The sequence below is a fragment of the Hemitrygon akajei genome, chromosome 6, assembly GCF_048418815.1.
Source record: "Hemitrygon akajei chromosome 6, sHemAka1.3, whole genome shotgun sequence".
Classification (NCBI taxonomy): Eukaryota; Metazoa; Chordata; class Chondrichthyes; order Myliobatiformes; family Dasyatidae; genus Hemitrygon; species Hemitrygon akajei.
The window spans coordinates 154,917,367-154,942,697 of record NC_133129.1 but is presented as its reverse complement, the minus strand read 5'-3'; the positions used below and the strand labels follow the sequence as shown (position 1 = coordinate 154,942,697).

The 25,331-nt window shown below is 39.6% G+C and overlaps 1 protein-coding gene across 6 annotated transcripts in view; it reads left to right on the top strand.

Annotated features, from left to right (window-relative positions):
- Positions 1 to 25,331, top strand: part of LOC140729633 (MOB kinase activator 2) — a 187,609-nt gene that overhangs the window by 94,477 nt on the left and 67,801 nt on the right. The window contains exons 1-2 of one of the 6 annotated variants that reach the window (XM_073049623.1): positions 23,760 to 24,398; positions 24,706 to 24,819. The exons of 1 other annotated variant lie outside the window; for it this stretch is intronic. In XM_073049623.1, the coding sequence (XP_072905724.1) occupies positions 24,782 to 24,819 (38 nt within the window). In that variant the 5' untranslated portion in view covers positions 23,760 to 24,398; positions 24,706 to 24,781. Of the gene's footprint in view, positions 1 to 23,758; positions 24,399 to 24,418; positions 24,820 to 25,331 lie in introns of those variants that run through there. 4 more of the 6 variants (XM_073049624.1, XM_073049625.1, XM_073049626.1 and 1 more) reach the window with 4 other exon arrangements.

Below are 25,331 nucleotides of genomic sequence, written 5' to 3'. Positions count from 1 at the left end.
GTGACTTGTGCCTTGGATATTTGTTAAATGTTATGAGAATCTCTTCCTCCGCTAGACCTTCAGACGCTGCATTCCAGGTTCTAGTTACTGTCAAGGTGGAGAAAAGAAATTTCTCCTGGAGTTCACTTTAAACTTCTTTCTCTTTATCTTAAACTTGTGCTCTCTTGACTAAGATACTTCTGTAATAGGGAAACAATTCCAGCTGATCCCAGTGGTACATCACTGGTCATTACCTTCCAACTCCAAAAAACCCTTCACCATTGTCTTCTGCTTCCTTTTATCATACCATAAGTGATGAGAAATGAACAGTATATTTGAGAAGCAGTAGTGAAAGTGATTTACTGGCAGTCATGACCTCTTGACTCATGTGTTGTAGTTGGGGGTGATAAGTTTTGTTACGCATTAGAAGGTAGTCCTAAACTACTTTTTCCAATCCTTCAAGCATAATTTCAGAATTCCAATACAGTCTTAGATTCATAGAACACTACAGGACAGAAACAGGTCCTTTAGCCCATCTAGCTTGTGTCAAATTATTTAATGTCTTTCCTAGGGAGTTTTAGGATTTTGTGTGATGATGCAGGATTTGTATCCAAAGTGGGATTCTGTGTGACTTGGAGGGTAATTTGCTGGTTATGTGTTTCTTCTGTTGTCCCTCAATTTCAAGATGGTAGTACAAGATGAGAAATTTGATGAGAAAGAGCTGCACTGTGGTTAACGTTGGGCTTTCTGGGTATTGAGCTCCTTGTTCTTTGAGGGGTCAAGCTGTGAGCATGTTATTGGTTTATTATTGTCACATGTACCAAGGTATACTGAAAAAATGTTCTTACATACCTTTCATACAGATCAGTTCATTACAACAATTAGTAGAAGGTAAAAGAATATCAGTACAGTTAGACAATAACAGTAACAAGATAACTGCAAAGTATTTCATTGTCTGAAGTCACAAAAGTCCTATGTAAGTTAAAGTTCTTTCCTTTGAATCCTTTCCTATGGAGAAGGTTATGCCTTCAGCTTACTGCCTCTTGTTTGCATGGCAAAAGTGATTAACTCACCAAAACAAAAGGCTCGTGGGAGATCCACAGCAATTCATTTTCTTTGCATGGATACTTTATTTCGTAGGTTCAATTAAACTGAAAAGGGGTTAAATCAGGGTTTCCCAACCCTTTTATGCCATAGACCCCTATCATTTACCGAGGGGTCCCCAGGTTGGGAACCCCTGGGTTAGGTTGATTTTAGAATGCTAAAAGGTAAGCACAATATCATGGGCCGAAGGGCCTGTACGTGCTGTTGTGTTCTATGTTCAGTAATCTGCTTTTACAGTAAAATAGTTTTTATTCTTTTCTGAAGGGCTTGGTGTTTGCTGTACACATATGGCATATGTACTTTATGCTAGGTTGGATAATTTGGTGTTGATTCACTAGTATGTAATCTGGAAATGGACAGCTGAACTCAGGAACTATAATTGGCCTCTTAAAAAGGCATGGTGCATGTTGTCATTTCCCCCAAGGGGCTTGACAAGTCAATTGAAGGAAAGATTCTGAGTTAACTCAAACCATTCAAATATTTGTTCTCTGGGAAATGCAGCTACTCATGAATTGATGATTCAATACTTGGGTGTGCTGGATAGTCTGGAAGATTGTTTTGTCTGGCAGAGGAATTATATTTATAAGGGGCATGGCAGCTTAAGTATGGGTGGGTAAGGGCAGAACCTGTTTAATTATCTGTGGGATTGCTAAAGTTCTTGCCTGCTCAATTTATTTGTTCTAGAGGGTCGAGCAAAAACTTGAAATGGCTGTCTGTGTTTTGCTTCATTAAATTATACTTTCATTCTTCATACTTGATTTAGAAATCCACTATGAATAACTGTTTGCCCCGTTTAGTGGGACCATCCAGAGTCTCTCAGTTTGAACACTCACAGCTACGTATCCCTGTGTACTTTTTTTTAAAAAAAAAGACATACGCTCAGTCTGCATATTGCTGTGCCAGGAACCTGATGCGAATCCCAGTTCTTCCCACTGCTCTTACAAAAACCTATTCTCTGTCCTCTGTTACTGCTTGTAGTTATGTGGGAACCTGCCACAAACTCTTCTTGTGCTCTGTGTGGAGAAGCTCCCCGAATGAACTGGTATTCAGCTAGCCAGTGCTGAGGTGTGGGATTTAGGACAGGGCTTTCTGGTCAGTATAGTCCGTGAGGGCTATGGATGGGAACTGACAAAGGTTGCGGCATGAATTGACATGCTGGATCCTATAATTTTGATCACTTTGTGCTGAAAGCGGTTGCCTCTTTCTCTTGGACAAGAGTTTATTTTTGTTCATTGGTTCAATGTCCGTTCAGAAATCTGCTGACAGAGGGGAAGAAGCTGTTCCTAAATCATTGAATGTGTGTCTTTAGGCTTTTGTACCTCCTCCCTGATGGTAGCATTGAGAAGAGGGATGCCTTGGATGAAGGGGGTCCTTAATGAAGGGTGTCGCCTTTTTGAGGCATCACTCCTTGAAGATGTTCTGAATGCTGGGGAGGCGCGTGCTCAAAATCGAGCTCACTAATTTTACTACTTTCGGCAGCTTATTTCAATCCTGTGCAGCCCCCATCCAACCCCTATACCAGACCATATCGCAGCCATTTAGAATACACTCTGTGGTACATATGTAGAAATTTGTGAGTGTCTTCAGTGACATACCAAATCTCCTGAAACTCCCAGTGAAATACAGCCACTCTGTCTGGTACTGGGGATTTGCCCACCATAATGCACTGTAAGACTGCAAGTACCCTCCTCCCTGGTAATATGAATGTCCTCCAAAACAATTTGTCAATAAATCTAAGCGGAAATATAATTAAAAATCCACCCATTTCCAGCAGCTTGAGACATAGGCAGCCCTGCTGATCTCTAAGGGGAACTACTCTCTTCCTAGCCACCCTTTTACTCTTATGATGGCTATAGAACCTCTTGGGATTTTCCTTAACCATACCTGCCTGATTCATCTTATTCCATCTTGCCCTCCTAATTTTCCTTTTAAGTGTATTATGAATATTTTTGTAGTCATTGAGGGATTCACTCATCTGAACAAGATCAAGTGTAAAGGGGCAGTGGACGGTTATGAACAGGGTCCTGAATAGTGTTGATATACGGAGATCCCTGTGGCCCAAATGCTTAGCTCTCTGAAAGCAGTTTTACCAGCTGCTAGGATGGCATGCTTGTCTTCATTACCAAGACATTGATTTCAAGAATTGGGAAGTTATGTTGCAACTTTATAAAACTGTAGTCAGGTTGTACCTGAAATACTGCATACAGCCCAAGTGTGTCTAACCTCCCTTCAGTAAACTTGAGGGGGACCAATATCCTTGTGGCCAAGATCGCTAGAGCTGTTGGGGAGTATTCAAGCTAATTTGACAGGGAAATGGGGCAGAGTGATAGGCAGAGGATGGTATACATGTAGCTGCATCATGTAGTGAAACTGTGAGGAAGGACAGGCAGCTGATAGGGCAAAATTGCAGTTAGTGGGATGGGTTGAAGTGTATCTTTAAACTAAATCGTAGGGGTTGAATTCAACATTTGGGAAAAGTGATTATAAAGTAAACGGGAAGGAGAGTGCAGAAGAGGTTACAAAAGTCTCCAGATCAAATACAGTAAGAAAAAAGTTCAGAAAGTGATAAGAATTAATTGTCTCTAACATGGGGGCAAAATTGAAAATTGTTCTGAACACAGGATTGAAGGTGTTATATTTGAATACATGCACTATACGGAGTAAGGCAGATGATCTGTAGTGCAGTTAGAAATTGGCAGATATGATTTTATGAGCATCGCTGAGTCATTACTGCAAGAAGATCATACAGTAGGTGAGAGCTTAACATCCAAGGATGCACGTTGTATTGAAAGAACAGGCAGGTAGACAGAGGGGGTGGGATGGCTTTGTTGATTTTTTAAAAATAAATCAAATCCTTAGAAAAAGATAGCATAGGATCAGATGTTTTTATAGAATCCTTGTGGGTAGAGTTAAGGAACTACAAGTGTAAAAAGGCCTGATGGAGTTATGTAGAGGCATCTGAACAGTAGCCAGGATGTGGAGTACAATCTACAATGGGAGATAGAAAAGGCATGTAAAAAAGGCAGTGTTATGAAAGTTAAAGGGAATTCCAATATGTGGGTAAATTGGGAAAATTAGGTTGGTACTGAATCTGAGAGAGGGAGTTTGTAGAATGCCTACAAGATAGCTTTTTAGAGCAGGTTGTGATTGAATAGTCAATTCTGGATTGGTTTTTGTATAGTGAATCAGATTTGATTAGGAAGCTTAAGGTATAGGAACTCATAGGAGACCATGATCATAATATGATAGAATTTGCCCTGCGGTTTGAGAAGGAGAAGCTAAAGTCAAATGTATCAGTATTACAGTGGAGTAAGGGATTACAGAGGCATGACTGGCTCATGGACCTCCAGTTTCCTCCTCCTGAAGTCAATAATCAGGTCCTTGCTCATAAGTATAAAGTGTGTAGAGAGCAGGGAGCTAAGCACGCAGTCTTGCAGTTCACCTGTGCTAATGGAGATTGTGGAGGAGATGTGGACAATCTGAACTAATCTTGGTATATCAATGGTCGAGTATGTTGGGACCTCTGGTGTTGCAAGGTATATGTTGATGATATTGGGCAGAGATTTCTTCATACAAGCCTTATTTAAGTCCCCAACAATGATTTGAAATGTGTTGGGGTAGGATGTTTCTTGTTTACTGATGGTGCCAGTCAGTACCTCGAGTGCCACCTTAACATCAGCCTTCAGCTATATGTAAGCTGTGGTCTGGATCACAGAGGAGAACTCTCTTGGTAAGTCGGATGGTTGGCACTTAATCATTAGATGCTCCAGGTCGCGATAAAAAAAAGTGGCAAGACCATTGCGTCCGAACACCGCAGAGTTTATCATGAAACACAGACCTTTTGAATTCTCCGAATCAGCAGTCTGGTCCGTACTGCATATTGAGAAGCCCTCAGGTCTTAGCCAAGTAGGCAGTATACCTGGAGTGAGCCATGTCTCCATGAAACAGAGAATGCAGCAATTCTTTCAGCTATTCTTTCCCTCCGATACAGCAATCATGCCTTTAGGTCCTCAATTTTATTCTCCAGTGACTGTACATTTGCTTACAAGATACTGGGTAGAGGAAGTTTCATACCCCTTAGTTTTAGTCTGGCTTGGAGTCCTCCCCTCCTCCCTCTCTTTCAGCCATGGTGATGTACTGCTTAAAGGTGCTGTTCTTGCATAGTTGAGAGTCAAGTCTGCTGAATCCTTCAGAAGATCATGAAATCACTGGCACATTACTTAAAGGGGAATTACAGGTTGTAGATTGCAGTAAGAATAGTTCAGAAGTGTAATTAGAAGTTTTGTAAGCTGCACGCAACACGTGGCTATGTTTCTCCAGCGCCATCTTGTGTGTGTCGCCCTGCTGCCACCTGCTCCCTTTCCAATGCTCTGTGCTCAAATCAGGAAACACTTCAGAGATGGTCAATTCCACTTTATTTTTAAGTCAAAGTGAACTATTGAAATAAAACTGCGGGTGATGCATTCTGTCACCATTCTCTCAATGGTCCAGTCTTGTCCAACAGCCAGCAGCCAGACAGAACCCCAATACCCTCCCCAATCCTGCCCCACAGTGATAGCTGCCGGAGAGTTGATGCCTTTCCTTTAGGGTGGGATGTGTTGAGTGGACTGGAACTCCAGAGCCAGCAGTAATTGGATGAAACATCAGCTCCCAGTGATTATTGGGTGGGATGGTGGGGGAAGAGAAGCATCGGCACTGTTTGGGGAAAATGTCTTCGGGTATGACGCTTCCTTTGTAGGCCACACCTTGGTGCTTTTCCCTTCCCTCCCCAGCTCCTGTGCTAGAAGATCTGTGAGCATGTTCGAAACTCAGCTTGTTGACAAACCCAGCATTCCCCACAATACCAGGTGAGTGGAAAAGACTGCCGCGTGAAAAATGAAGAGGAGCTTACAAAGAAAGAGCAAGCTTTACAACAAGGCCTATCTTCAAGTTAAGCATTCTCCACCTACTGCAGTCCAGAGGATGAGAAGGGAGGAAAGGCCTGCTGAGTACTGCACAGACATGATCAAAGTGAGCACTCCCCATGAACACCATGTGGCTGGCACTCCCAAATCTGATAGGCGTTCCAGCTTAAAACAGCCAGAGCAACAGTCAGAAATTGAAAGGCCAAAGTGCATATCCTGCTTGTTCAGCTCTTGTTAGAGTCCGGGATGGTGTTCTGGAACAAATTCAAGATTGATTTTATCTGTCATTCAAACATGCATGTGAATACAGCCAAACAAAACAGTATCCTCCGGAGCCAAGGTGCAAAACCCAGTACGTCCAGTCAAACACAGCACACATAGCCTGGTAGTTACGTTAGCAGAAAAATAGTAACAAAAAAAATATTTATAAACTTCAGGTTCAAAGTGTCTTGGCTTGTAGTTTGATGATGGAGCAGTCCACACGGCAGCTGCAACATGTGACCCTGCGGCGTGAGGGCCTCGTTTCCGTGACAACTAAAGCCACGCAGCTCTCTCACCATCAGTCTTTCCAATAAACCAGCGAATCAGTCTTGCAGCATTCTATACTACCAATGTCCAACAGGATCTTGCAATCACAAGAAAATGTCCAAGACAATCATTTGCACAGTTTATTGTACTGATCTCTTCCTCCTTGGGTGGCTACAGCTGTCAGCAACCTGGTGCACAACATGTTCAACTCCACCATCATTAAGTAACTCACTAGAGAGACAGAACTGCACCAATTAATGTTTTCAGTATCCAGCAGTGTCTTGCAATTGCATAAAAAACGCAAAAGACAAACAATGTATACCATTGTTTGGACTCGGAGAGGCTGCTACAGTCAGGTACGTCACCATCTTGCCAGAATGTCTTCACTGTGATAAATTTGACCCGGGAGTCAAATTTACTTTTCCCCTCTCATCTTGAGGTCCAGTTGGACAATATCTAGCAGTATACGGAGGACGTTAAAATTAAGAGATTCCCTGCAGAAGGAAGGTTTGCCTTTAAAAGTCAAGTGAATCAGAATTTTCCTGTGGGCTCCTGAGCTGGCCTGGTGTGGTGAAACACAAGGGTGTATGAGGATGGTTTGATTGAATCCAGGAAAGGGTTAACCACAGACATCATCTGCTGCAGCTTTCAGTACCATCCTGGAGATTAGGCAATCCAGAGCAACAGGAACTGGAGAGATAAAAAACAGACAGTGGAGCCTATGAGGTCTAAGCAGAACTGTGCTTGTCCAGGGATATGAGCAGCTCGATCGGTCTGGTAACCCCTTTCAAGTCCAGAAGAGACTCTTGATTGCCTCCATGTGGATCAACCACTCACGAGGATGTAGCTCGGAGCAATGAGTATCCAGTTATTGGATTGTCCAACCCCAGCAGATGTGGCCAAGAGTGTCACCCAGTCACTGAGGAGGAGAAACCCAGAAGGGGGTTTTAGAAGAATGAGGGGGATCACATTGAAACCTTTCTATTGTTGAAAAGCCTAGACAGAGTAGATGTGGAAAGGTTGCTTTCCATGGTGGGGGAGTCAAGGACAAGAGGGTACAGCCTCAGGATAGAGGGGCGCCCATTTAAAACAGAGATGCAGAGAGATTTCTTTAGCCAGGTGGTGAATTTGTTGAATTTGCCAGTTGGGTGTATGGTATTTAAGACAGAGCTTGATAGGTTATGGGGAGAAGGCTGGGGAGTGGGGCTGAGGAGCGGGGGGAAGAAAAGGATCAGGCATGATTGAATGGCGAAGCATGTGATGATTGAGAGTTGTTGTGTCATCCAAGCTGGGAGAATAAAGTGTTGGAGTATCTCTACATGCTGGTCATCAAAGCATAGTCAAAATGAGAGCATTGGCTCAAAGCTTTGTCTGATGCCTGGGATAGATCAGCAGATTGACCAGGTTGCCATGCACTGTGTGGGATGCCAACACACCCAGAACAATGGTGTCCAGAGTTATCAGAAACACTTCTTGCAGTCCCAGAGTTGACTCCTACAACCACCATGGAGGAGACCCCAGAACCTGGGATTGATTAACAGTGACATGTTTCTCCTGCCAAGCAGAGTGGACCCTGACCTCCCATCCCAGCCCCGCAGTCAGGAAAGATGTTATCCCTCAAGAATAAGAAATCCTCCACAGAGATTAAATCTTTAGGCCTCAATGGAAAAATTTAAAGCTTACTATGCTAGTATTATATAGCATATTGGTGTCTAGTATTATATAGCATATTGTGTATAATGTGTGTTGTGTATTTAATATTTCAGTAATATTGTAAATATATTTGATTGAGCATTTTTTGCTGTTTGCATACTGTAAAAGTATGTGAATGGTATATGTCATCATGCCACCACGTCATTTGTGTGCAACTTGCTTAAAGCAAAAAAGAAATTAAGACACACATTGTGTTTCCGTGTTTCCTTTCAATTAGTTTTGTTTTGGAGCTACAAGAGGTAAGTTTCCTTAAGGGGAAATCTTCCCTGACAAATCTTTTGGAATTTTTTGAGAAAATAACAGGCAGGATAGATGAAGGAGAGTCAGTAGAGGTTGCTTACTTATATTTTCAGAATGTCTTTGACAAGGTGCCGCACATGAGGCAGCTTAACGGGTTAAGAGCCCATAATATTACAGGAAAGGTAGATGATTGGCTTACTGGCAGGAGGCAAAGTGTGGGAATAAATAGGTTCTTTTCTGGTTGGTTGCCAGTGATTAGTGGTGTTCGGCAGAGCTTGGTGTTGGGACCGCTTCTTTTCATGTTACATGTCAGTGATTTGGATGATAGAGTTGATGGCTTTGTGGCCAAATTTGTGGATGATACGAAGATAGGTAGAGGGGCAGGGAGTCCAAGAAGGACTTGGACAAATTAGGAGAATGGGCAGATTAGTTGATGAAAATTCTATAGATAAGTGTATGGGAAGACACTTTGGTGGAATTAATAAAGGTATAGACTATTTCTAAACAGGAAGAAAATTCAAAAATCAGAAGTGCAAAGATACTTGGGAGTCCTCGTGCAGAATTCCATAAGGGTTACTGTGCAGGTTGAGTCGGTGGTGAGGAAGACATATGCAATGTTAGCGTTCATTTCGAGAGGACTGGAATATAAAAGTAAGGATGTAATGCTGAGGTTTTAGAAGTCATTTATCACTTTGGACCCCATAATCTAAGATGTGCTGGCATAGGAGAGTCCAGAGGAAGTTCATGAGAATGATTCCAGAAACAAAAGGGTTAACATATGAGTAGCATTTGATGGCTCTGAGCCTGTACTCTCTCGAGTTTAGAAGAATAAGGGGGAATCTTATTAAATTTGTCGAATATTGAAAGGCCTAGCTAAGAGTGGATGTGGTGAGGGTGTTTCTTATAGTGTGGGAGTCTTGAACCAGAGGGCATAGCCTCAGAATAGAGGGACAACCATTTACAGCAGAGATGAGGAGGAATCCCTTTAGCCAGAGGGTAGTGAATTTGTGAAATTCGTTGCCACAGATGGCTGTGGAGGTCAAGGCATTGGATATATTTAAAGTGGAGGTTGATAGATTCTTGATTATTAAGGCATCAAAGGTTACGGAGAGAAGGCAGGAGAATGGGTTTGAGAGCGATAATAAATCAGCCATGATGTATACTCAATGGGTCGAATGGCCATGTTTTGCTCCTGTGTCTTATGATCTTCAGGCATGCTCGAGTATTGCGCCTGACATCACTGAAGAGCTGTTGTTGACATTAGCTTAGCTGGATGAGCTGGAAGTAGTTCCTTAGCAATGACCCAGGATCAACAAAGCCAGTGGGCCCCAAATAGTAATTGCCCACATTTACCCAGAACTGATCTCCAGATCCCAGCAAATAATTTAGCATCCCTTCCAAAGACAATCCTAATTATTTCCTTCTGAAGGAATGGAAGGAATCTGCACGTTGTCTCACTTTTGCTGGAGTTCTCTTTCCTGGGTGTCTCATCATCTTGTGCAAGTTTCTTCCTTGCCCTTCACACATCTCCCCCCATATCTGTCTCTTCTCTTCAGAGTTTCAATGGGGAAGATTTAGTTTGGGAAAGTCAGTGAAGTCTGGGATGAAGTCCCACCAAAGACCAGGATTCTGAATCTCAGGAAGCCTTTCAGCCCATCGTAGTGCTGCTACAATGAAATCTCTCCAGATCCTCCATGTCCTTCTCTGGCCTCTTTCTCTCCACTTCCAGCTTTCTCTCTCACCCCTGGTCAGAGTGTGTTTTCTTCTACAGTGTACTGGGTGCATCTGTTCCACTGTTAGACTTACGATACAGAAGATGTAGTTTGGGAAATGTATTCAAGGCTGCAATGAAATCCCACTGAGGGAAAGTATTCTAGAGTCGAAGATGAGAACTTTTGGCTCATTGTGGTGCTGCAAGGTTGGAGGTTCAATCCGTGTGCTGCTCCATTGGGAACACCAGTGGGCAGGAAGATTTGTCACTTGGGACATGGTGCCTACACCAGTTCCAGATCAGCTGCCCTGAAGGTGGTTGCTCTTTCTCTGGTCTCCAGGTGACCAGAGTTTAAATCTTGTCATGATGCTGCTCCCCTTGTGATGTGTCACAATTGGCTTTGTGATGTCAGGCTTTGACCTCTCACCTCAATATCTCCATATTAGTAAAATTAGGATTAACTGGTTTTCATGGGTCTGTGACCTTGGGAAATGGTAGAGGTGGGATTGTTCATTTTCCCTGCCTCCCTAGTCTGGTTTAATGGTGCTTGGAAACAAGGAAAATGCTGAGACATTGCACAAAATATTTTGAATTATTCTCCCTAGTTTCGTTTTATTTATTTATTTATTTATTTATTTGCTTGTATATTTATTTATATAGTGAATAGACCCTTCTGGCCACAGAGTCCTGCCGCCCAACAAGCCCCTGATTTAACTCCAGCCTAATCGCAAGACAATTTACAATGACCAAATAACCTATTAACCATTACATTTTTGAACTGTGGGAGGAAACGGGAGCACCCAGAGGAAATGTGTACATAAGGGAAGAATGTACCAACTTTCTTACATAGGATGGTGGAATTGAACTGATGTTCCAAGCTGTAAGTGTTATGTTAACCACGACATTACTGTGATGCCCTAACCTTAATGTTAACCTTAAAGAATTGGGAAATGATATGGAATATTGAAGGGAGAAACATAAATAAGTCAACATTTTCCTTAAGGAAAAATCTTGCCTGACAAGCCCGTTGGAATTCTTTGAGGAAATCAAAGGCCTTCTGAAAATCCAAGTAAACATTCTTCATTGATTCTTTTTGGCTATCCTGCCTGTTATTTCCTCAGAGAATTCAACAGAGTTGTGATGGCAAAATTTCCACTTAAGGAAACCATGCTGACTGTGGCCTGTGTTATCATGTGCCTCCGAGTATCCCAAAATCTCATCCTTAATAGTGGACTCCAAATTGGTGTTAACTGGCTGAACACCATTGTCGACGTGGACTGGCAGGGTTGAAGGGCCTGATCTATGCTATATTATTCTTTTACTCTATGAACTAAATGACCTTTGTTCTGTAGCAAGGAAATATAAATTGAAACAAATTCCAAACAGACATTTCCTGAGCTTCAAATTACACTCAGGATCCAGCGGAACAGGTTCAGTCTGAAGATGGCCAAAGAAGCATGACACAATAATCTTCAAAGGAGAAATTAAAAATATATGAATGTAAAACATGCTTTTCCATCCAAGTTGCATTAGAACCAATGAAGTATCTTCCTGAAGTGCTTTCATTAACATAGTTGGAGAAAGACAGCATCTGATTTGTTTACGGAAACAGCACTAAGATCGAATGAAGGTTGTCAGTTCTCTAGGCACTGACTTTCATTTCTGGCTCTCATCCTGAGGGCTTAGATTTGCTGAATGTGCCTGCAGGAAGTAGAATCTCAGGGTTGTATGTGGTGATGTGTATGTACCCTGATATAAAAAAAATACTTCAAACTTTCAAATGATGTGCCAGTGTACATTATCCTTTACATGCCAACACATGGACTTAAGATATCTAGCAGTGCTATGTGAGCAAATAATGCTAATTGATTGAAATTGTAATTATTGAAAACCCTGAACATGTTCACTTTCCTTAAAATATCTTTGGGCAAATATTGAAGCATAGGTGTGCATTTTTTTTACAAATGTAAATTTCATGCATTAGGAAGATAGCAGTTCAGTAAATTTTACTACTCTGTATATGATTCTCTTTCCAGGGTCATTTTATACCTCTTTTGTGTGTCTCTATCAACCTTGAGTGCTTAACATGTCAGGTATGGAAGGCGAAGGAGGAGCCAAAAAAAGTTCTGCAGCATAATCATGTATGTGAATTAAACTGATGAGTGTTTGTTAGTAAATAAAGTTTATTCCAGTGTGAACACATTTAATGAGGGATCGATTCCCCCCCCCCCCCCCTCTAGCTTGCAGGTCAAAATCATGTACTGTAAGTTTGTCTCGCAAATTGACTTACCTTCAAAAATAGTCCATTGTTTTGGGTTAACATGAAAAGTTGCTTAATGTATGTGTTTCTTCCTAAGTCCCTTTCCTGAGGAAATTCATTTTCAGTCTAAGTTCTGAGGTAGTCCTGATATTGGGGAAGGGGATAAAAGTTCAAGTTGATCATTTTAAGAGTCCCATTGAATGTAGGCCCAAATAGATAAAGTACCTTATATTATTTATAATGATTCAAAGCATGTTTAACATCTAGCAACAGATGCATGCATCTGATAAGTTCAAAATCTAAACTAGTTTAAAAGTAACAAAAATTAACAATTCGTATTTAAACTCAAATCTATCTGTGAATTCAGTTTGCTTTGTTTTCTGATTTATAATATTTGAAACATAATTCACAACATTTCCTAACCACTATGTAGCCTTAAAAAGCTGATTAAATGATCTGGTCAATTTCCTACAGTGCTCTGAAAGTGTTATAATAAATGAGCTAAAATGATATTGTTACGTACCCCGTAACTGGGTCACTTACCAGCAAAGATAGAGAGGTCCGTTGAAGTCTGATGGTACTATTTTTAACAGTATTTATTGATTAAAAAATACACAAAATAAGGTCAATGCAAACATGCAGATAATATATGTCATCAATACTAAATCTAAAAGCGCGGGTATAATAATAATCAATAAGAAATAGCTCTATTGTTGTCTAGGGGATAATGTGTTGTCCGATGGAAATATAAAAGTCACTCAGTTCATTCAAGCTCATACAGGCCTTTGGGGACCGCTGGGTTTTCAATTGTTGGAGAGAGAGAGATTTTAGAGAAAAACTTGCCGATCCCTTTTATGATGTCAATCCTTCGAGAGTCGTTGGGAGTTGGTTTCCCCGTTGTTAGCTAAAAACCTTTCGGCCGTGGAAAAGGGCCCACCGATTCCAGGGCAAATGGAACCGGACGCACGTGGCCTTTCCCCTGGTTTCTTGCTATTACGGGATCGCTGGCGTTTCTTCTGGTGCGTCTGAGGGGCTGTTCCCACAGACCCTCTTTTTATCCTGACTCACAGGGTCTCAGGTGTCAATCAGGTTGGGGATGATGCAATCCCTCCACCAACCTCCTCCTTGGTTCATTGCCTGGGGCTTTGAATACATCGTCCAGGATGCAATCCACAAGTCCGTCTCCAAGAGACAATAGCCGGTATCAATGGGTCTGCCTTTCGGAGGCCAGGACACATTCTAACCCTTTTGTGGATTCTGCATGTCTTTCTCTCATTTCCTGTGTCTCCTGAATTGACTCAATAGTGATCTTGCGATTCTCACAAAGGAGGGGGCTACCCCCGCACCCTTCGGCCCCTCAGAGCTGTGGTACATTCATAACAATATCTAACTGGAAATACCAACTTGCTTAGCAGTTATGCAGTTTTAAAATTAATAGTCACATAATGCATTGCCAATCTTCTGAAAACTGAGGAAGGAGATATTAATAGTCAATACTCCCAGAATGTACTTTAAGTAGATGGCCATGATGTTCTCCTTTTGGGGAAAATAAGATGAGCTTCAGTCCTTCATGGGATTACAAATGGAGAACCAAAAGCAAATGTGGCCATCAAGTGATTAAAGTTTGAAGATAAGGGACAACAGAATCAGAAATTTAATTCTGTTTTAAGTATAAAGTTAAAAGGTATATAGAGGTAATATCCATTGTAAGTATAGATAGTACAATTTAATAAAAGTAAATGGTAATATTAAGCATACACAGGTGAAATTTTAATATTATGAAAATGTATTACATTTAATAATAGACTTTTATCTTCTGTAGAGTCCACTTCGAAGCTCTGCAAAATCCAACGAAGAAAACCAGCAAACAATTAAAATTCCATGCCTTCTGACCACAAAATAAGTTTAATTTCTCCTTGTGGGTTTCTAAGTTCATCATTTAATATTTCCCATCAATTCCATTGCCCATCAACCATTGATGATGCAGTTTTTAGCATATTAGACTCGGCCATAATGTCTGTGCTGTAAAGCCATGACCTTACATGACAACCCAGTAAGATCTGTCTAAATTTATGTGCCTCTGTAAAATTTTTTAGAGTTTCATATTTGACTATGACATGAGGCCAATGCATGAAGTATATTGAGAGGAACTTAAACTGAATTGCAAGATATGATTGGAAAACATTTAAGAATGATTTTGGATTCTGTCCCCTTCCTTTCCAGTCCTGATGAAGGGTGTCAGTCCAAAACTTTGAATGTTTCTTCCCTCCCAAAGATGTGCCTGACATGCTGAATTCCTCCAGCATATTCTGCGTGTTGTTCAAAATTTCCAGCATCTGCAGAATTTCTTGTGTTTGAGAAAAATCCTGACTCTGAGATAGTAAACCAAAATTATGTGTTTTGAGATGTTTAAAAAATTTATTAATGTTTAAGAACTCTGCAAGTTCCATTGGCTGACATTTATACACATGCTTAATATTGTGCCATATTGGGAAATATGAACGAATAAATAAAGCAACGTAATAGGATTTGTGTTATGGTTACTTGATGATATGTATAAGTTCGGTGGGCCGATGGGTCAATTTCCATGCTGCTTGACTACATGGCTCAATGTCCGGTTCTCAAGCGTTAAACCTGAACGCGCTTATATCTACAGTTTTCAACACTAGTAAGGAAAATTAGAATTCAGACCAATGGAACATTAAGTTTCCATGATGTAAATTTCCTAAATAAATTCTCTGCCTAATTTCTGAAACTTAAGTCAAGATTTACAATTTGCCTCTGCACACGCCAAAACATTGAGTTCATGATTTGACATTTTGTTTTTATTTTGTGAAAGTGCTTGACTTGAGTTAAGCTTAATATCAAAATGTTTTTTTTCAGCCACTTAATTTAGCAGTGCACCAAATGCTTTTGTGATCAATACCTATATACAATCTTCACCTCTCTTTTCTTCAGGATCCCAGCACTAGATTTTATTTGTATATTTTGGCAGACCCCATTAGCTACTGGGCCTCATTCTGTTTCAGCTAGGTCATGAATAACTGCCACAAATGATTTAGTGTTTTACATTAAGTATATGCTGTCATGACTCACACAAAAATAATCAAAATTAGTTTTAAAAATATCTATTTAGCAAATATTTAGCCAAGTCCTGATGTGAAATTTTAGAACCATCCTTTAATAGTCTAACATGCCCAGCTTATGTTTGTCATGCAACTATTTTGTGATATTTGACCCAATCATTTCTTTCATCTTTCAGTCAGTGGTAAAAGGGACAACTGGATTGGAGTCATACATTTGGAGCAAAAAAAAACTGCAGATGTGGGAAATCCAAAATAAAAAAAATATTGTAAGCACTCAACAAATCAAACAGCATCTGTGGGGAGAGAAAGATGAGAGACATGCGAAGTTTTAGACTTTTCATTCAAACTGAAAACAAATAAGTGTTTTATAATGCAAAGTGGGGGAGTTATGGAGTGAGAAGATGAAATGTGTCCAGACCAAAGCTGTGAAGGTAAAAATTCCTGTAGCCATATGCAAGTGATGGAACCAATTTGAAACAAAGTTGTTTTTTTTTTCTCACTTCTCCAGTTCGAAGTGAAGTAGATAGACACAGTGGCATGCAAAAGTGTGGGTACCCTGGTCAAAATTTCTGTTACTGTGAATAGTTAAGTGAGTCGAAGATGAACTGATCTCCAAAAGTCATAAAGTTAAAGATGAAGCATTCTTTTCAACATTTTAAGCAAGATTAGTGTATTATTTTTGTTTTGTACAATTTTAGAGTGGGGGGAGAAAAGGAAAGGAGCACCATGCAGAAGTTTGGGCACCAGAAGAGATTTGAGCTCTCAGATAACTTTTACCAAGGTCTCAGACCTTAATTAGCTTGTTAGGGCTATGGCTTGTTCACAGTCATTATTAGGAAAGGCCACGTGATGCAAATTTCAAAGCTTTATAAATACCCTGACGCCTCAAACCTTGTCCCAACAATCAGCAACCATGGGCTCCTCTAAGCAGCTGCCTAGCACTCTGAGAATTAAAATAAATGATGCCCACAAAGCAGGAGAAGACTATAAGAAGATAGCAAAGTGCTTTCAGGTAGCCGTCTCCTCAGTTCATAACGTAATTAAGAAATGGCAGTTAACAGGAACGGTGGAGGTCAAGTTGAGATCTGGAAGACCAAGAAAACTTTCTGAGAGAACTGCTCGTAGGATTGCTAGAAAGACAAATCAAAACCCCCATTTGACTGCAAAAGACTGTCAGGAAAACTTAGCAGACTCTGGAGTGGTGGTGCAGTGTTCTACTGTGCAGCGACACCTGCACAAATATGACCTTCATGGAAGAGTCATCAGAAGAAAACCTTTCCTGCATCCTCACCACAAAAATCAGCGTCAGAAGTTTGCAAAGGAATGTCTAAATAAGCTTGATGCATTTTGGAAACAAGTTCTGTGGACTGATGAAGTTAAAATAGAACTTTTTGGCCACAATGAGCAAAGGTATGTTTGGAGAAAAAATAGTGCAGAATTTCATGAAAAGAATAGCTCTCCAACTGTTAAGCATGGGTGGATCAATCATGCTTTGGGCTTGTGTTGCAGCCAGTGGCACGGGGAATATTACACTGGTAGAGGGAAGAATGAATTCAATTAAATACCAGCAAATTCTGGAAGCAAACATCACACCATGTGTTTTTTTTATTAAAAAAAAGCTGAAGATGAAAAGAGGATAGCTTCTACAACAGAATAATGATCCTAAAGACACCTCAAAATCCACAATGGACTACCTCAAGAAGCGCAAGCTGAAGGTTTTGCCATGGCCTTCACAGTCCCTCAACCTAGACATCATGGAAAATCTGTGGATAGACCTCAAAAGAGCAGTGCATGCAAGACGACCCAAGAATCTCACAGAACTAGAAGCCTTTTGTAAGGAAGAATGGGTGAAAATCCCCCAAACAAGAATTGAAAGTCTCTTAGCTGGCTAAAGAAAGCGTTTACAAGCTGTGATACTTGCCAAAGGGGGTATTACTAAGTACTGAACATGCATGGTGCCCAAACTTTTGCTTCAAACCCTTTTCCTTTTTTGTTATTTTGAAACTGTAAAAGATGGAAATAAAGAAGTAATTTTGCTTAAAATATTAAAGAAATGTATCATCTTTAACTTTATGCTGTTTGGAAATCAGGTAATCTTTTACTTGCTTAGCTATTCACAGAAATTTTGACCAGGGGCCCAAACTTTTGCATGCCACTGTACGTGTCCATTGGGGGAGTAACTAAAACAGTTAAAGAATGGAAAGCTGTAAAGCATTTTTTGTTCATTTGTTATATAGAGAATAAATATGTGTTATGTATGGAGTTTATTGTTACATGAACACATGGGGTACTGAAAAACTGGCACATAACATCAAATACATAAGATATGCAAGAAAAATATAAATGAACACAAATTATATAAGAAAGAACACAATTGAAACAAAGCCCATTGTCGTGCAAGGTGGTCATGTTGCTTTACTAAGATGGTGCTTAGTGTTGTGCTGGTTGGTTGAAGAACCGAAAAGCTTGTTCTTGAATCCTGCGGTGTGGCACACTAGGTTTTTGTAACTCGTGCTGCAAGAAGATGGCCAGGCATAGATGGTGGGGATCTTGGATGTTAGATGCTGCCTTCTTGACACACTGCCTCGCTACCGATGGGGGGAAGAGATGTGACAGTGATGAATGTATGTGCTGCGAGCACTATTCTCTGCACTTTGAATTGCTGCACCAGACCATGATGCAGAAAGTAGAAAATCAGAATAACTGGTTTCAAGAGGTATTTCCAGTGAGTGGCATCGAGTTCAGAGCAATATCTTCATCACCAGTGATCTGGGGAATGTAAAGGAGGACATCATATTGTGAGCCAACTCATATGGTGCATAATTATCAGTGTAATCAATTGGGCTGATTGTCCAGTCATGATTATTTTACAGCGCTAAGCATATCAATATAGAAAGTACATTTTAGTGCTGGCGTCTGCTCATTGAAGTAAGAAGAGCTCTTTTGCAACTCCAGAACAATGCATAACTGATTATATAAAGTGTTCATCAAATCTTTGGGCACTTTATATGATTAAAACTTTTGTTAATCTATTAAATATATTGGATTTTCCTGGCTGCACATTCAAACATTTAAAATATGCTGGCTGCAATGAGCTGTCCTAGCCCAGAGCTCCTGCACAGCCAGGCGCAATAAATTAAATGTCAGATTGGAGACAATTCGACAATGAATGGTTTTGAATCAGTTTGCTGCAGCATGGATGCATACACATCTGTTTATTTGACGTTGCTGGTATATAACGTGCTGATACTTTTCATAAAGTGGAGGCCATCAGTCATGTTGATTGCTCTTCAAAGTTGATGTGATGTTATGTTGGGTTTGTAATGTTGAGGATGGTTTCAAGTCTTATGCAATCTCTTTGGGTCAGCCAGTCTATACATTCTTGTACCTCCCTGAATCTTTTAAGCTTGCATATTTCAAAGGGCAAATCCTATAACAATTTGGGTTAATCTCCCAGTTTTCTCATCATTTTATTTTAATTAGAATCATGCAAGAGTACTTGTCTGAAAAACCTTTTCCCTAATGTAGTTCATAATGTTAATTATGAAAGAAACATGAAAAACGTCTTTCAGCCTGACCGTGTTGTTAATTGTGTATGTTCAGTTTCTGGAGGGAAATATAATTCAAATTGATAATGCTCAAGGTAAACAAAAGCATTCTGTGAAGTCGTATACAGGAAAGAATGTGTTATTGTTAACTTATGAAAAATAACAGAGAAGATAATCTGGCCTGTCCAATCTGTCCACTTACTATGATCCATTGTACACAGCATACATAATCTGTTCCTACCCAGAAGAAAGAAATTGTATGGGCAATTTCATAACTTTGAGCATAAAGCACTTTTAGACTTCTCAATAAAATGGGAAATGTTGGAACCAATTTGGCATAGCAAATTGATTAAGCAGCTGAATCCGTGTTTTAGTTTATTAAGGTATGAATGCTGGCCAGGTTACCACAGGCTTAAAAAATAGTGCTGACTTGAAGCTGTGTGATTTCATTTCTGATGTAATAAAGATAAAATCTTACACCAATTTTGGGATAAATTGCAAATTCTTCCCTGATTCACTGAGGTGATTTAAACCATTTCATGGAATTACAATGGCTTGCATGTCAAATAACATGGAAATTCTAATTCTTGTTGTTTAAAAGAATGTCTGTTTTAAATTGTGAAACACACTTGTCCCCATTTTTTAAAGTTCTAATTCTAATTTCACCTTATTCCATTTACTTGAATATATAAACTGGATATTCTCAAGAATAGAGGTATTCTATGACATCATAATGTTTGGCTATTTTGCACTTACTGTGAATGACATTTATATAATACCTTTTATATGACATGGAGGAGGTTGAGCACACATTTCACTCTGTTCTGAGCATTACACCCAGATGGAGAATTAATATGTGTAATGCTACTAATTTTGTTCAGCAGCTTTTCTATACTGTGCTCCTACTGGATGGGGCTGTCTGGCTCATAAACTTCATCTTTCAACTTCACATTCTGTCCTCTTAAGAGTATTACTAAATGCTGATAACAAATTATATCTCTCTAAATGGGATTTAGTCACTAATACAAACATGCAATATTAAACTAGTCTCTGTTAAATATATTTATTTGAAGGGAATGTGAAGAAACTTGATGAGGATATGGAAATCTGGAGTGATTTGACGGGAATATGGAGAGAATAAAAGTGACATTAGTGTAATTGATATTTGATGGTTGGCACATATTTGATGGGCTGAAGGGTTTGCTACCATTCGTATCATGATTCCATTAGTCAGTGACTTAACTATCCAATTTCTAAATGTGTAGCTGCCTCTACCAATCAGAAAGGTATGAATATTTATACCTAATCTTTGCTGAGTTTGTTGCTTGTGGATATTGCAGTTGGCCTCTGTACCGTTAACTGAGAGAGTAAGGATCACTGATCTGCATCACTTACCAATTACACGGACCGGAGATGTGCAACGTGAGCAGATAGGTGAGAGATTTATAGGACTACACAAATGATTTTGATACCTCTTTTAGTGTATCAGTAAACCACACAAGATTCCCAGCCTTGAGTAAAAAGACCCAATCACAGCTATAGCACAATTGGCTCGCTGTTACTAGACTTAAGTAAAGAAGGAGCTATTCAGTTATGATTAACTCTTTGGAACAATGAAAAGCTATGTGTATTAAGCAGGCAAAGAGAGCAAAAGGCATCCTCAGGAAAGTTTACAAAAATCAGTTTTTATTGGTTTTTGTACCTGCTGAATATAAAGATGGTAGCAAAAATAATTAAAATATACTTTGAAATATCCTAAACAATTGGAATGACAACACCAGTAATTAGTCATTGTCATAGTTTTGACGATTTTGTACTTTTCTAATAGTCAGTCTCACTGTTCACTATTGACACTGCATGTTTCATTGTGTGTAAATCCATAAAACCTTAAGATATAGGAGCAGAATTAGGTCATTTGGTCCATTGAATCTGCTGTACCATTCCATCATGATGAATTTATTATCACTCTCAACCACATTCTCCTGCCTTCTCAATGTAACCTTCTCATGTAACCAATGTAACCTGACTAAACAAAAAAAAACTCTACATTAAATATACCCAATGACTTGACTTCCACAGCTATCTGAAGCAATGAATTCCACAGATTCACCATCCTCAAGCTAAAGAATTTCACCCTCATCTCCGTTCTAAATGGACATCCCTCTATTCTGTGTCTGCTCTCGGTTCCTAGATTCCCCACTATGGGAAACATCCTCTACACATCCACTCTATCTAGGCCTTTCAAAATTCAATATGTTTCAATGTGATTGCCTCAACTGCTCTTCTAAACTCCAGCGAGTATAGGTCCAGGGCCATCAAATGCTGCTCATATATTAACCCTATCATTCCCAGTGCAATTGTCTATGTGTTATTAGTTTAGGCAGATTGTATTTGTCTATTATTGTGACTTTGAAGATCAGACCACATCTTCAGTCAACTTTGGCCAGCTCCTTTCTCATGCCTCATTAATTCCCTTTAGTCAACTGTAGTTTTGATACATCTGACTTCATCTCAAACTGCAGGATGAGTTCTATCATATTGTAACCCTGCTTCCTAAGGATTCCTTTACCTTAAGCTTCTGAATCTATGTATATATAACTACAATATGAATAATTGTATTACAGGATCCTTATTCTATATTCCAGCTTGTTATAAAAGTACTGTTTTGAGGTGTGACCAAAGCCCAAATGAGTACACATTTTACATGAAATCCATAAACAGATCTTATTAGATGTGACAATTGAAAATTAATTTCTTAACTCCCCTTACCCATCTACAAGGTTCAAGGCTTGAATGTGTTGGAGTACTCTTCATTTCTTGGATGAATGCAACTCCAATAACATTCAAAACTTAATGCCACCTGAGTTGAAGCGTCATGTTAAAGACCCAATCTTTCCATCCTTTACTGGTGTAATGTGGAAAACCTTCAATATGTATTTCAGCATGTTTACTTTTGATAATAAGAGTGCAAGGTGTTTTACCAAGTGATTACTTGTTATATATTGTCCCAGGTGCCGGAAACTTCTAGACATGAAGGTTGGTGGTGCTGTGGATAGTGTGTGAGGCTGTTGTGGGTTATAACAGGATACAGCAAGGATGCAGAACCAGACAGAGAAATGGATGGAGTTCAGTCTGGAAACGTGAAGTCATATGCTTTGGACGATGAACTTGAAGGGCAGAGTACAAGGTTAATGGCAGGATTCTCAACAGTGTAGATGAACTGAGGAATCTTAGGGTATATGTGCATATATCCCGCAACATTGCTGCACACAGTGATAAAGTAGTTAAGGAGGTGTATGGCGTGTAGGCCTACGTTATTTGAAGGATAGAATTCCAGAGCCACAAGGTAATGTTGCAGCTCTGTAAACTCTAGTTTGACCACTTTTAGAACAGAGTGAACAGCCTGCACCTTTTTCCTAGGGCAGCATTGGTTAATATAAAATAACATACATTTACAGTTGAGTGGAGGAAGATTTAGGGAAAATGTCTAGTAGCTTTTTTTTTACGGAGAGTGGTGGGTGCCTGGAATGCACTGTGGGATAGTGATAGAGGATAATACAAATGGGACATTTCAGACACTCTTAGATACGGATATAAGGAAAATGGATGGTTATGGGTTGTGTAGGAGGGAGGGGTTCGATTGATCATGGAATAGGTTTCTGTGGGTCAACATAACATTGTGGATCTAAGGGCCCATCATGTGTTTTACATTACACTCTTTTTGGAATACTGCTTTATTAAATTGATTTTGATACAAAGAATGATTATTTTCAGTTTGAAATATTTAAACAGTTTGTGATTAACATATTGAAAATGAAATGTGCGTTTTCTGAAGAACATCTTGGAATTATTCCATTGTGTTTCGTGAAGGAATCCTAATGTTTTCTTTCCATGAATTTAGTTATACATTTGTGATGCATCAAGTGACAAGGTAGCCAAAGAGCATGAAATGATCTTAAGGAACAGGTGATAAATTGACAAGCCATCAAGCTCCTGTACTAACTCCCATCTGACACTGTTTTATGCAAAGATAAATTCAGGGAATAATTTTCTCTTCCTCCCCTTTTGTTTACATAGTTCTTAAGAATAAAAAGTAGTGTTGGAAAAACTAAGCTACATAATAGATTTAAACATATTTCTACTATTGGCTTGAATTTATCTTTTTATATTTACAACGCAAGTTACACTTTAAGCAGACGAGAAAACTGCTATTACAACCTAATTATCAATTGCCAACTCTTTAAGAACAATGAGAGTCTCGATATGACAGTTAAAATTATTTCACAATCTAAGAGCATATTTAAGAACTACTGGCTCCAAATTCTATTGGTTTCTTTTATTCTGTATAATTTGACCGTTAAAAGAAGAATGAAATTTGAGATGACCATGAGCGGGAGGCTTTATTTATAGGCCCTGGGGACTTGGGCCTTTGTATTTCATAAGGGAGGGACTTAAGATTTCGCCTGGTTTAAGATAAAATGGCTTTTCAAAGTTACATTTTTTCTTTCTGCTGTCGTTTAAAAATCCGTAACAATAAACGTACAGAGTGCCTTCTTTTCATCGCATGTATTTATTCCTGCATAACTCGTATTAAAATGGGTTCTCATTTGTACCGTGACAGAAATTAAATCAGGAACTATGTGGGCAGCTCTTGTAGGGATATTAAGTGGACAGGAAGGAAAACTGAGTAGCCTAATCAGAGACACTGCATCTGTGATTTATACAAGGCAGCGTGCCCAGAGAGACACACACATTTATGTTTATGCGTGGTTGCAACGGTTTTGTGTTCTTTTTCTTCCGTCACAAATCCGATTTTTTTTTTGAGGAACGCTGTCGAAAAAAAATGTTCGTTTAACATCGAAGAAAAGCTGAAGATTCATTTGCTTGTTTCCCCTGGGATGAAGTGAAGTCGTTAGCATTTTTAGTTTATGGCCAAAAAAAAAGAGAACCATAGGCGAGGAGGAGGGGTTAGATTTAAGTAAGCAGAGTGAGTAGCTGAGGTAAACTATCGTGACAAGCTATCAATACAGTTAGGCCGGCAGTTTTTATTTACATGTTTATTAAAGGAAACCTTAGTCCATCACCTCTGAGACATTTCTGGATTGGATTTGCTGTTTGTCTCCTCCAGTAATTGATTCCCAGTAGTGTTTAATTAACGCAGTCGAGCCTGGCTCATTTTCACTGCTTTAACGAGTTTGCAGAAGCTTGCTAAAATAACATTAAACGACGAAATAATTCGGACATTAAAATCAGCCTGGATTTCCTCATAAGATTCCTGTCAGCGAACATGAGGCTGAAGAGGAATGGATCGTACACATTGCACAGGTACTGTTAATGTTCATGACCTTTGTATCGGTGCCTTTTTAAGAGTAAACAGTGAGGTAGAGCCGGGCAGAAAAAAATACGTTGGCGAGTAGTGATTTGCAGTTTGTTCCGATCGCACTTGGATTCAAGCTTGAGTAAACACGCAGATATTGTGTGTTTGAACTCTGTGTTCACTCCCCTTCACGGTTGGGTTAAAGATTCGTCGGTTTCAGAAAGTTTACTAGTAGTGTATATTGTGAAAAATGTTTCTGTCTTTTCCTTCCCCGCTGCGTTCACCGGGGGTTGTGCGATCCTCTGGGCAGAGCAGTCGAGGAGGAAGTTAGAGCAGATCTTGGGAGCAGCATGTGAAGAGCAAAAGGAGGTAAACAGACCGGCAGCTCGTGATGGACATCCTGTTCTGCTTCGATTGCGTCTTGTTTAGGTATTATCTGACGCCACGTCTTTTTTCCCCTCCGTTTTTTGAGTATCAGCCGTCATTGTCAATGACTTGTAATTTCTGTGACATTGTATGCTTAAACTATTATGGTAACAATGCGTTTATTTCTAGTGGTGGTCCTTCCCATACATTACGCCATTCTAAGGCATTGGCTTTGCATTCATTTCATATCGTTTTGTTTCCCATTAAGTCTTAGTGAAATGATCGAAAGTCATTGCTCGATTATTGATAGGAGTGATAGGTTCTAACTTAGAAATTTCACTGAAGCTGCACTGGAAACATGAGTCGAGTTAGTTAACATCTTTATATCTTGTATACATTCCTATCAGTCACATATTGAATCAGTTTATACAGATTGAGCACTCCTTATCCAAAATGCTTGGGGACCTAAGTGTTTCGCATATTTGATTTTTGGATATTTGCATCTAGGTAACCAGATATCCTAAGGATGGGACCCAAGTCTAAACACAAAATTGATTCACTTATTCTGTTTGTAC